This window comes from Cryptomeria japonica, chromosome 11 (genome assembly GCF_030272615.1).
Source record: "Cryptomeria japonica chromosome 11, Sugi_1.0, whole genome shotgun sequence".
NCBI lineage: Eukaryota > Viridiplantae > Streptophyta > Pinopsida > Cupressales > Cupressaceae > Cryptomeria > Cryptomeria japonica.
Window position 1 is genome coordinate 444714489 of NC_081415.1, and position 14044 is coordinate 444728532.

Below are 14044 nucleotides of genomic sequence, written 5' to 3' on the forward strand. Positions count from 1 at the left end.
TTGCTGTTGTTCTTCAAATACTGTGGAATCCTCTGATGATACCGGGGTAACTGGATCTTCATTCTGTATCGGTGGATTCTGTGTAGGTTCATTTGTCACAACTTCTGTTGCCGGTTCAGAGTCTATATACCTTGAAGTTCCTCTGAATTGTTCATCAATCTTTACATTTGTACTCTCAACGATTTTCTGCAATCTTTTATTAAAACATCTATATGCCTTGCTCTTAGATGAATAACCAAGAAATATTCCTTCATCACTTCGAGGATCAAATTTGCCAATATACTCATCTCTTCTAATATAACATTTACTTCCAAAAATTCTGAAATACTTAAGAGTAGGAATATTACCAAACCATAGTTCATGAGGGGTCTTAGCGGTTTCACCTTTGATGTGAACTTTGTTGAATGTATAGACAGCAGTGCTTACTGCCTCTCTCCAGTACACGTGGTAGATTTGCTTCCGATAACATACTTCTTGCTGCATCCAAGATAGTTCTGTTTTTCTTTTCAACAACTCCATTCTGCTGTGGTGTCCGAGGTGCTAATAACTGTCTTTTGATTCCATTCACTTCACAGAATGTATTAAAGTACTTAGATGTGAATTCTCCTCCTTGATTTGATCTTAAACATTTGATTTTCTTACCGGTTTCATTTTCAACCATTGCTTTGAATAGTTTGAACTTCCCAAGTGCTTCTGATTTTTCTTTGAGAAAAGTAACTCAACACATTCTAGAATAATCATCAATAATTAGCATGAAATATCTATCACCTTGTAAGCTTTTAGTTCTAGCTGGACCACATAAATTAGTGTGAATTAAATCAAGAGCATTATTGGATTTTTCTAGAATACTTTTGAAACTAGCTCTAACTTGTTTTCCAAATTGACATTCCTTACAAATTGTATTCTGAGGTTTCACAATTTTAGGTAGATCTCTAACTGCCTTAGAAGTATTGATTTTTACCATGCAATCAAAATTTACATGACATAGTCTCTTGTGCCATAACCAACTTTTATCTATAGGTGCAATTAAGCATGCCTTTTCACTGTTATTCAAATGAAAGATATTACCTCTAGTTTGATTATTGGTTGGAATTTCCAAACCAGTTGTATTCATGATTTTGCATTTTCCATTTTTAAATTGTAACTGAAAACCTTTCTCAACTAATTGACCAACACTTAAAATATTATGCTTTAATCCTTCAACATCGTAGACATTGTCAGTGTTATGTTTACCATCAAGAGATATTGAACCCTTACCTTTGATTGAACAGGCTTTGTCATCTCCAAATCTTACTAAACCTCCATTGTATTCTTGAAAGTTCAAGAATTTACCTTTGTCTCCAGTCATATGATTCGAGCATCCTGAGTCAATAATCCATTCATCCTTTGATTCAACTTTAGCTGCTAGGGCTTGTTCTACCGGTTGAGCAATAGGTGCCGGTTGATCTTCTGTTATAGCAACAAAAACCCATCCATTGTCTGCTGGATCCTGATCAGAATCATTAGTCACACCTTCATCAACAATGTAATAAGATTTATCTTTGTTCTTCTTAAATCTGTATCTCTGATATTCATGATTAGGCTTGTATGTTCTTCTAGCTTCTTGTCTTAGTCTAGCATGTCTATCAGGGCATCTTGAAGCCATATGACCAATCTTATTGCAATTAATACATTTAAAGGGTGCTTTACCTTCATACTTACTCCCAATTGGACCTTTTGGCATTTTTCTTGCAAATAGTGCTTCAAGTTCTTCAAGCGCTTCATTCTCCTTTCAGGTTTCTTCAAGTTCTCTTGCATAAAAGACTCTCCAATCTGATTTGTCAAATGATAGAGCAGATGATGTTGATGCTTTAAAGGCCAAATCAATTTTTATAGTAGCAACAGGACCAAATTCCTCAATTTCAAAAGCTGAAAGTTTTCCAATCAATGTATCCCTAGTTACTGATGTATTAGGCATTGTTCTCAACTCATTTATAGCAGTAACTTTCATTTTATATGCCGGTGGCAAACCTCTTAATATTTTTGAAACAATTTCATCTTCACTCAAAGTTCCTCCACAACATTTAATACCCAAAACAATTTCATTTACTCTTTCCATAAAAGCAGAAATCCTTTCATCTTCTTCCATTTTCAGATGTTCATATCTGACTCGAAAGCTTTCAAGTTTTGCAATTTTGACTGTGGAATCTCCTTCATTTAGTGTTTCCAAATGATTCTAAATAGCTTTAGCAGTAGACCTATCTGATAATCTCATGATTTGTTGATCTGATAATGTGCTCAAAAGTGCTTCTCTTGCTTTGCAATCATTTTCTTCATCTTTGGCTAAGGTAGTTGGAGCAGCCTGACCAGCTACAACAACAGTATAACCATTCTTAGTAACTTCCTAGATGTCTTTACCGATGCAGTTCAGATGTGTCTCCATTTTTATCTTCCATATCCCATAGTTGGTTCCATCAAGTTTAGCACTGTCCTTTCTGAAATAATTAGTAGACATTGGATCTCTTGAAGTTGTTAAACTTCTGCAAAAGAGGACTAGGCTCTGATACCAATTGTTAGGTCTCAGAGACAACTGAGAGGGTGGGGGGGGTGAATCAGTTGTCTAATAAATTCAAACCAAGATCTTATTTAACCAACTTAATGCTTAATACTGGTAAACCAGTTAAGTAGGCCGGTAGACAGTGTTAACAGTAAATTGCTATACCGGTAAGGATTAATGCATGAAACAAAAACACAAAGTCATCCAGAACACATGACACCAATATTTGTACGTGGAAACCTTGTAAGGGGAAAAACCACGGTGGGAAACTTTACCCACAATCAGATGATACTACTGCAGATAGTACGTGTACAAAAAGGGGTTTGCACATGCAGAAAGGCCAACAACCTAGAGCTCACTGCTGAATCACAAATGGGAGTCACACTGACTACAGTTGGATGGTTAAATCCAATAAGAATGTACTGCACAAAATAGCATCTTCATATGCTGGATTCAGTACCGGTGTAATGTTGATATGCTTCTACAAAAACCTAACTTCACTTTCAAATGATGTCTTCGTGTATACGTCTGCTTGATCTCGCATATACCTTCACAAAATTCTTTTTCGCATTCCACACTTGATCTTACAAATAAGATCTTACATTTATACCATATCCTAAGACCAATTTTAGTAGGTCGGCTCTACAAGATATTACAATAAAAACATTTTACAAATAATATAATATTCGATGCAATAACCGATTGAACATGTCGGCTTAATGCATTTACAACAATAATAAATCATCTCCATAGCGTGCTATGCTGATCTGGAAAAGATAAACCTGCCGGTGTAACCCTAGATAACTTGGACCTATTTGTCGGTAAAAGCAAATATGCAAATATGAATATACCAATGATTATTTCTTCAAAATAAAGTGTCCACATGATGTCTTTGACATTACCAAGTGTCTTCCATATCATTCCAGGTACCGGTGAACAATATATCCTGCTGGTGAATCAAATGCCAGTAACTGTTGCAAAGTTTACTGTTTGCCGGTGAATGTTGTTGGATCTCCAAAGTAGGTGTATTCAGTAGGTGTTGACGTCAATGACAAAACCATACCAAAATACCAACAGAAAGATCACTTGGCGGTAAACCAGCCAAGGACAAGCCAAGAAACTGAAGTAGCAATCAGTCAACCGCTTATCCAGCAGGAGGACTAGAAATGAAATTACAAATCAACTCTACTGCTTATGCAGCGGGAGGATAGTATTACAATATTCAAAGTAGGCGGCAAAGCCAACCTCTTCCACTTATGTAGCAGGACTAAGAGCAATAATCCAATTAGATAGTTGCTAGTACTACTAACCAGCTTTACAATGCACAATATGGATTACAAATTAAGAGAAATCACTATCCAAAGATAGGCGGCAAGGCCAGCCTCTTGCACTTTGCAGTGGGTGTAAGAAAGATCAATAGAATATGCTGTTAGTACGACTACCAGCATTACAATTCGAATCATTAAAGATAAGAAGGAAGAATCAACAACAACAAACAATTACTAAGATCTTCCTCTCCAGGCCAATGAACCCACACACGTTAAAACCAACTCCACACAGGAAAGACACTCCAAAATCAGAAATCTCTAAATCTGATATACTCCCAGCACGCTGAAAACACACAGACGAACAACACCAAATCCCACTAAAACACTCACAACTCGCTCGATTCTTAACCAAATGACATGAAACTAAAAGCATAAGATCATTAGGAGGTAGGTGATCAATCCTAGGACAACAAAACATGGCAAACTGATCTCGATAATTTATGCATGCATGCCAAAGCATTCAACCACATGGTACGACCAACTAGGGTACGATTTTGCAAGAATAAAATCCAAAACACCATTTTAGACTCTACAAACTCACAAAATGAATTGCCCAAACTAAAAAAAGAGATAAAAGAAATACCCAGAAGGAGGAGAATGACATATTGAGACTTGCAACCAATAATCTACTTCAGCACACTCCGCGACCAGCAACAAGAACACTCTGAAACCACACAAATCTTCACTAACGTTGAGCCCAATCTGCTCCTTTGGATGAGAAACAGTCATACATTCAGCTAGGCGCTATCTTTCAAGCAAGAAACTGAGGCACTAGGAGGTATGCATCCCTCGAATTAAGAGTCTGATGGCATTTCGACAACACTTCATTATCATAACAAGATTTGATACCCAAAACAAGAGCCCAACACTCTTATTTATAGCTTTTGAAGCTCCAAATTCAAATTCAAATTCACTCCCAAATGGACGCCAAATCCAAATACACATTCAGTTCTCTCAAATTTGTAATTTGCATTTCATTTCTTTTTTCCCCCAAATCGTCCATCACAAGGAAGTAAATATACTTAATAAAAAATATCAATAAAGTGCATTATGGCGTCTAAAGTAAATATGTGAACTATTTCATAAAATTAACTTATTTCTTTTTAAGGCGTTCAACTTGCTTTATTAATAATTCACTTATAAAATATTTTTGGTCAGCCATGAATTCGCCCAACATAATTGAGAAAATGACTTTTTAATATAACTTAAGCAATCCCTTTAATAAATCGTCGATTTTTGCCTTAAGTTATAATTCAACTTAAAACATCATTTTCCATCAAATATTGAACTTGCCAAAACAAGCTCCAAGAGTATGGGAGATCAAATTGAAAGAACTTCCCTACCGGATATAGCCACTGCATTGAGCTGTAGAAACCTTGCCAAAAATAGCACTGAATCACTGGATCACCATGTCAAGCCGCACTGCTAAAAATAGCCTGTGCTGCACTAGCTCAGTCTGAAACCCTAAAATAGTGCTTACTAAAATAGTAAGTGTCTCCAAACTTCGTTAGGGCACAAATCGAGAAACAATTGTCACTTACTAAAAATAGTAATTCTGCCAAAAGTGAACAGATGGAGATGCTTGGCACATTGCTGTGAAGCTCTCAAAAAACCCAGAAAATAGACTGTCCTCGCCTTCACTTGCTAAAAATAGCATTTTGCTAAAAATAGTAAGCGTGTCCAAATGCATTTTAACGACATTTTGAGAAGCCATCACAACTTACTAAAAATAGTAAGTCCGGAAAAGTCTCCAGAGTCAGTTGCATGTCACACCATCGCGGAGCTCTCTGAAAACCTAGAAAAACCCAGAGAAATAAGCTGCCCTCGCCTCCACTTACTAAAAATAGTAAGTTTGCCAAACTTTGCTACTTGCTATGTATGTACCATCATTGCGAAGCTTTCCGAAAACCTAGAAGGAATCTAGAACCAAAACTGACAAACTCCGATAGGCAAGCCATCAAAAACGCTGAAACATCCTCCCAGAGGTAGGAAACCCTAATTTCTGTTCGCAACTAGCCTACGGGTCTCCGGGTTAGGCTAACGGCCAACTGAACTGATCACTGCGGAGAATGGGACATGACATAACAGGAAATAAAAAAACTAAGAGTTATGTTTTACTTAGGGCTGTGGAGAAAACCTTTTTAGTTCCTTGTATAGCATTTGAGATATTATTATGATTGGAATTCACATACTCCCATTATTAAACAGTAGTAGATATTTTAGAGTTCCAAATGTAATAGACATGGATTGCTTTTTTATATACTATATTTATGAGAGCAATTTGATTTTACAAGAGCTGAGGACTTGTGAATGTGGATCTCTTTGGCAGCCAGCCAACCTGATTTAGTAGATTTTGGGACATCATTTGTGTTGATTCTAGAAGTTCTGCTTTTGGGTGTTTTTTTCAAATCATCGGTATATTTTGCAGTACAAAGATTGGATTAGAATGCTATCTTAAAAAGACTTGTATTGTGATTGTTATTAAGTTTTGGCTCCGTATTGACAACTTGGATTGGACTTTGTTACAGAATATTCTATTTAGAGATTGATTTCAGTATTATCTTGAAAGAACAATGAATTGTTCATTGTAACTTATACATGCTTTAGTGTATATTTAATTAGCTTCTTGATTTTTCTTGCCTTGTTTGGCTTTTTGAGCAGTATGGGCCCATTGTTGACATTGATCTTAAAGTCCCTCCTCGACCTCCTGGCTATTGTTTCATAGAGGTATGCCAATCATCTCACTTATGAAGTTTGAGCATTCTACTTTTTCCATTTCTTATTGTGGGTATCAAATTTGGACAATGATTAACTTATTATGGTGGCTTCTTCAAATAGGATGTTTTGATTAAGTAAAAGGAGGTATTTGAAAGGTACTCGAACCTTGTACAAACCAGGAGAACGAACTGCTAAAAAAAGTGCGTGGTCACTTCAAAAAACAAAATGAACCCACCGAAAGGGATCAACTTAACACAACATTACATAAAAAAGTATCTCGGAACAGACAACAAAAGGAAAGCAAAAAGACAGCAAAGAGACCTAACCGGGGACAGCGACAGAAACTAAATACTATTCATAATTTCCTCAGTGTGAACAACCATTTGTTTCATGCTGTTCGCTGAGGTCTTCAGATCCTCCAGCTCATGACCTTCGATGTCGCCTTTTTTCTTTGTGTTAGCTCTGGTCCTCCTTTCATGCCCTTTCTTGTTCGACTGCTCTTTATCACCATCTTTTTCTGCATCATTCTCGAACCTGTTAATAAGGATGTTCATGTTGTCCATCGAGGATTTGAGGATTTGGAAATTTTGGTCGGCAATCTTCTTTACATTGAGCTCCAGCTTGTCAATTCTGGTGCTGAAATCTTTCATTTTGTTTTCCATTTCCTTAGGATCTCCCATCTCATTGACCTTTTTCTCCGTTGCCATAATTTTTCCAACAATACATTCAATAGCTTGTGCATTATGCAGAACGGCCACCAGTTCTTTAACATGTTCCGCCAAGGGCTTGTCACCAACTGTAATTCTTGCAATGGCCTGTGTATCGGTTTTCAAACTGTTAACATCCTTCACCATAGTAGCGATGGTCTCACAGAAGGCCTTAACTGTGTCTTTGTCACCATTGTCACTTTTATCCCCTTTTTCCTCCTTATGCAGATTTGTGGTATTCATGGTCTCCAAATTATCCATCACCAGGTTACCCTCCCCTTCTTTATCCTGACTATCAACCACCTTGTTTTCTTCAGCCTCCTGTTTCGATTCAACTTGAACATGATTGAAGTCGGAATTGCTCCCCTTTTTAATGTTCTTTTTCTGAGCCTTCTTTCCAGTGGTTTTCGCTTTCCTTTTTTTAGCAGATTTTTCCTCAAGGGATTCAGTTGCAGAGTCTGACATATCAGAGTCCACAATAATCCTCCTCTTCTTGGCCCTAATTCTCCCTTTCTTGCTAGTTTCCTCCGACTCTCCCTCGGTATCTGAGTCAAAATTAAAACCACTATCCTTACTTTCTGTAGTTTCATCTATAGCATTTTTGCCTTTGATAGGCTTTTCAATGCACTTCCCCTTTAGCATTTTATAAACCAGGACCATAAGCCCCTGGTGGAGGGCATGATCACCTTTAGGATCCTTCTGGATTTCCTTTATGATATGATCCATAGAACATGCAAGGTAATAGGGAAGGCTAACCCTTTGTCCATGACGAAAATGATTAAGAAGAACGAAGTAATGCCTGTAGGCCCTGGTAAACCTACCATCTAAGGTAATGTATTCAATAGAAACGAAAAGAACAAACCTCCAAGGCTTGCAAATTCTCTTCGGGGAGTGGTAGGAATTGTCAATTTTGATCATCTTTCGCCTCTCTCCATCCGTAACTGGAAACTTGTCTGCAGCTTTGTCAGATATTCCTCTGTCGCTGTAAAATTTCATACCCTCAGTAGACATCCTCGTGGCCTCGGCAATAACCTCTTCGTTGACATTCATCATCTGTGAACCAATCAAAATTTTTCCATTTTTCTAGTTCTTGATGAAGTAAGAAGTAATTGTGGGGTCTTTCCCACTTAGTCGTTCCATGAAAACATTCATTCCTCCCTGCTGGAGGATATCCCAGACTTTTTCATTCTTTCTCTAGTCCGAGCAGGAAGCAGGTTCAAATCTCTTTTTGTTACCTCCCATTTTTCCAGCACCTTCCTTGCAATGCCTTCTCTCGATTTGATCACCTCCCCTCTGGTTTCTGTGGTTATTCTGTAAGGGCGCCCAGAATCCGTGCCAAGTAATTATGATAAGACACCTATTTAAAAGTTCATTATCTTCAAACGAGCCCTGGATCAAAAAAGGTGGAAAGGTCATTAGAAATAAGGATTAAAAGTACCACGTTGCCTTGTGTAGCTTCGGTCTTGATTGAGCAAGGATTTCATTTCGCTTGCAATCTTCGTTTCACCATAATTAGTAATGATGTCTCTCGATTGGCAGGCCAGGTTGGCAGCCCAGTCAGCACAAGAGTTGGCCTCCCTGTAAACATGTGTAAAAACACACATGTCAAACTCTTCGCTTATTTTCCTAGTAGCTTTAATAGCATTACTAATAGACCAAGACGGCGGGAATTTCATATTTAAATAGTTGATAATGTTTAAGGAATCTCCTTCACACTAAACTTTAGTGCATTTGGCTTCCTTGGCAAGGATCATCCCATGATAGGCCGCCATGGCTTTGGCTACATGATTGGTTTGATTTCCTATGGGAATACATTTAATGATTTTACATATTCCCCATTCATCCCTTAGGACCACTCCACATCCAGCAACCCTCGGGTTACCCTTAGAGGCCCTGTCAAAATTGATTTTCATCCATCCTCTGGGCGGGCTGATCCATCTCACTCCCTCTCTAGGGTTGCTCTGAACACTCTCTTGAGCCTTTAGTCTCCACTTTTTATAGATACATTGATCCTCCTTAGTCTGAGGATTATCCAAACCACCTATGATATTTAGATTTTCCACTATGCTTCTTCTTATTTTTTCAAACACAATTTTAGCCTTAGTAGTCTTTTCCCTGAAAATTCTATCATTTCTCTCTTTCCAAACACCCCAGCACATGTGGGGTAAAACAATTTTCCATAATAAGGTTGTGGTTTTGTTTTTTGAAGGGTGATGCCAAGACTTGAAAATTTCCTGAATCGAATTAGGGAAGCTCCAACTAATATTGAATTGATCCAGATAGCTTCCCCAAACATCAGCAGAGAAGGGACAATGGAAGAACATATGATTTATAGTCTCCTCATTCTGCTTGCAGAGAATACAGAAACTAGGCATGCTGATACCTCTTTTTCTGATATTCTCAATGGTGAGAATTTTGTCTTGAAGGGCTATCCAAAAGAAAATATTAATTTTGGGTATGAGGCCTTTCACCCAAGCTTTGGCCCAGCAAGGACTTTCCATGTTCTTGAACTATTGATGATATAGAGAAGTCACTGAAAAAGTACCACTAGTTGTGAGTTTCCAAATTATTTTGTCTTCTTCTTCAATCCTCACCATAGAGTTCATAACTTTGTTCAAACTACCTAAAGACTGATCCGCTTGAGATAAGTCTTTCCACTGTCCATCTTTGCAGTAATCCTCAACCTTGGTTCGAAATCTTTCCTTGGATTGGTTCTGATATCTGTTCCACTCAGGGTTTCCATTCAAAGGGGAGTCCAGAAGCCAAGGGTCCTCCCAAAACTGAATAAGATTCCCTTTCCCCAACTTCCACTTTGTACCTTTGATAATTAAGTCTCTAGTCCTAGAGACATTTTTCCAAATATTGGAACCAATTGGGATGATCTCCGCTTTGAGGAAACTTTGAAGATTCGGGCATTGGCTTTTGTATTTGTTGTCCCATATTTTTTTCCACTCTCCTTGATTTCTATATCTTCTCCAAATCTGCTTGGCCATGAGGTGATCATTTATGTCTCTTATTCTTCTAAGGCCAAGACCTCCTTTATTCTTAGGCTTACAAAACTTCTCCCATGGAATTAAGTTCATTCTCTTCTTCTCTTCCACCCCTGTCCATAAGAAGGATCTCTGAATCTTTTCAATGGCCTCAACATACTTAGCTGAAATCCTGAACAGACTGATGGCATAGAGTGGGATACTTTGTAGAGTGGATTTAAGCAGTTGGACCTTACTTGCTTGACTAAGGAAAGCTCCCTTCCATCCAGACAACTTTTTGAGGAATTTATCCACCAAGGCTCCCCAAAAGGTGTCCGGAGGATCAAGGCCTAAGGGGAGCCCCAAATAAGAAGCAGGTAGACTACCAATTTGGCCTCCTAGAATGTTACTAATTTTAGTCCTCCTTCTCTTCGGAGTATTGATAAAATAAACAAAGCTTTTAGACCAATTAATTAGCTGACCAGTGGCCTCTCCATAGTTGTCCAAAGCCTTTTTTAGTCTTCTAGAGTCCTTAACAGTGGCTTTTCCCATTATTATAGAATCATCAACAAACTACTGATGAGAGCATATTTGATCTGCCGAAGAAGGATTCAAACTGCAAAACTCCCTTTTCTCAACCAGCTTACCAATACATCTCCCCAAGCATTCCCCCATGATGATGAAGATCACTGGAGGTAGAGGATCGCCCTGCCTGAGACCTCTTGAGGCTTTAAAGAAAGGAGAGGGGGAGCCATTCATTAAAACAGAGAAAGAAGCCAAAGAAACAAGTTGTCTGATAAGGCTGACACTTCTAGGACTAACGCCAAAAGCAGAGAGAACGTCCACCATAAAATCCTAATCCACTCTATTGTAGGCTTTAGAGAGATCCAGTTTAAAAAAAAACCATCTTTTTTAGAGAATGCCAATGAGGGGATATTTTCATGAAGAGAGATGATAGAATCCAAAATTTGTCTTCCCGGGACAAAACCGCTTTGCTGAGGCGAGATGATGGAAGGCAGCAGCTTCAAAATTCTAGAGGTTAGGACCTTAGAGATAATCTTATAGAGAGAGTTGCATAAACTTATAGGTCTGAAAAGATCCATAGAGTTTGCCCCCATCTTTTTGGGAATGAGAGCAATAAAAGTACCGTTAACTTCTTTTAACAGTTTTCTAGCGCCAAAAAACTCTTTCACTGCTCTGGTGACATCATCTCCTATAATATGCAAGTACATTTGAAAGAAAAACATAGGAAAGCCATTCGGACCTGGGGCTTTGTTTCCTTCAAAGGATTTGACAGCTATCAAAATTTCTTCATGGGAAGGGATAGCCGACAGGTGATCATTCTGTTCCTCCCCCAAAATGGTAGGTATGCTGTCCAAAAGTTCCCTCTGTGCTTGTATTTCCAAATTCTGATCCTTAGCAAGTAAGTTAGAGAAAAAATCCATAGCAGCCTTGCTCATGGAGTCATCATCAACAACACATCTGCCATTCACTTTAATCTGAGCAATTCTATTCATGGCCTTATGTCTTAAGGTGGACATACGGAAGTATTTAGTGTTCCTGTCCCCCTCCTTTAACCAGACATTCCTCGATCTTTGTTTCCAGTAGATTTCCTCTTTAGCTATTATATCATGATATCTCATAAGAATAGCATCTTCAGTGTTTCTAGACATATTAGTGTAACCATTGATCTGTATCTCATCTTGGATTTCCTTGAGCTCTAAGAGGGTTGCAGCTTTTGAGGTAAAGATGTTCCCAAAGCAATCCTTATTCCACTTTTTAACATTATCTTTAACATTCTTCAGCTTTTTGACCACTTTATACATGGCATTGCCTTCAATACTGACTTGCCACCATTCCTTAATCTTGCTTTCCAGATCCGGGTGTCTGGTCCACATTTTTTCAAATCTATAAGGGAAATGTCTCCTTTTGTTCTTTACTTCAGCCGTAAAGGTTATGGGATAATGATCTGATCCAGCCCTTATGTGAGAGGATAAAGAACAATCATGAAGATTATACCAATCTAAGGAAAGAAGAGCTCTATCGAGTCTAACCTGGATCAGATTCTCACCACTTCTTCTGTTGGTCCAGGTATATTTGACTCCTTGCAACTCCAGATCATGAATTGCATTATTGTTTATGAAGTCCATCAAGTCCAATCTGCTGTCCAGATTAGCTTGACTCCCTCCCTTTTTCTCATTTTCGTTCAAGGGAGTATTGAAATCTCCCATAATTATCCAACTGTCCTCAGCAAACCTACTTCTCAGCCTAATTAGATATCTCCACATCTCACTTCTACCAGTCTTTGTGTTGGGGGCGTAAATGTTAGTTAGAACCCAAGTTGTACAATTCTTAATGTGCTTAAATCTTATACAAGCCAGATTGTTGTCCTGAATCAACACCTCTCCTTCTACATTGTTTTTGTTCCAAAAGGTAACAATTCCTCTCGATGCACCTTCTGAACTACCTCCACTGACTCCACCGTTTTTGAACATATTCAAACTTTCAACTTTATCTTTAACCATCTTAGTTTCTTGAATCAATAAAATATCAGGGTTTTTATCTCTAATCATATTTTTAACTAAATTATGCTTGTGGTGACTATTAAGTCCCCTAATGTTCCAGGAGATGATTTTCATGGATTTTTAGAAATACCTGCCTCAAAGATGGTTCTTTGGGTACCATCTGCTAAGTTCCTGCTTGTTTCCAAAGATCTTTTCTTGGCATTTGAGTGTCTTCCTGGAGAAGTATGTTGTGCTCCCACATCACCAAGCCTGCTTCTGGTGTTTCTAGTCATCGTACTATTGACTGGGTTGTTGTTACTCTTTTTTTTGTGCTTGTTCCTTCTTTTATCCTCTGCTGCTTCTTCATCCTCCTGTTTTGTTTCATTCTTCCCCAGTGCCTTTTTTATGTCTTCTTCATCTCCCCATTTTGGATCTTGTTCTTCCAAAAACGCCAGCTTTCCCTTTGCTGGGGTGGTTAGAGAAATTTCCGATAGCCCTTGGCCCAGAATGGTATCAGGTTGGGCCTCCTGGAACCAGTCTATTTCTTTATCTTGATCTTGAGATTCTGAAACAAGGTTAAAGTTATCTCCTTCCTCTTTGTTTGAGGGTTTTTTTTTCCGCTTTATCTGGGACTAACTCTTTCTTGTCCTCTTTCGGTTTTTCTTGCTGAGTGTTGTCTTTTTCTTTGTACTCTGAGTCCTCAACATTCTGCCCCAGCATCTGAATCTTTAGTTCATTACCCACTTCGTTGGTAATTTCTTCCTCCACCCGTCCTATCTGAGATTGATTCTCCTGATTAAGATCGTTGGATTCCAAGGCTTTTAGTGGCTTGTCTACTTTTTTCCAGACCTTAGTTTGGGGGAAGGGTTTATCCTCCATATTTGGACATTTTTTAGCCCAGTGTCCAACCTTTTTACAATGGAAACAGGCGAAGGGGATTGTTTCATAAACAATATTTTTCTTCCACTTCCCCAGTTTCGATTCTATCTCTATTTACTCTGGCATGTTCATGTCAGGTCTGACTCCAACACAGATCCTAGTGTAAATCAGTCTTCTTCTGGATGCCGTTACTTGGTCAATAGCGATGAGCTCCCCAAAGGTATTGGCAATACCTGCAAAAACGTCTTCCTCTCAGAATTCCATTGGGAGCCCAGGTAGTTTAACCCACACCGGGACTTGGACCAAAAAATTCTTTCCTTTCGCTACATTAGGGTACCACTTCTGGATGTACATAATGTATTTACCTATTGTCCAAGATCCACTACAAAGAATGTTTCTTCTA

At 38.4% G+C, this 14044-nt stretch overlaps 1 protein-coding gene across 11 annotated transcripts in view; it reads left to right on the plus strand.

The window, feature by feature from the left end:
• Positions 1-14044, plus strand: part of LOC131041418 (serine/arginine-rich splicing factor SR34A) — a 143292-nt gene that overhangs the window by 53913 nt on the left and 75335 nt on the right. For 10 of the 11 annotated variants that reach the window (XM_059213999.1, XM_059213997.1, XM_057974500.2 and 7 more), the window contains one exon: positions 6526-6591. The exons of the other annotated variant lie outside the window; for it this stretch is intronic. In XM_059213999.1, the coding sequence (XP_059069982.1) occupies positions 6526-6591 (66 nt within the window). The remainder of the gene's footprint in view (positions 1-6525; positions 6592-14044) is intronic. 11 annotated transcript variants of the gene reach the window in all.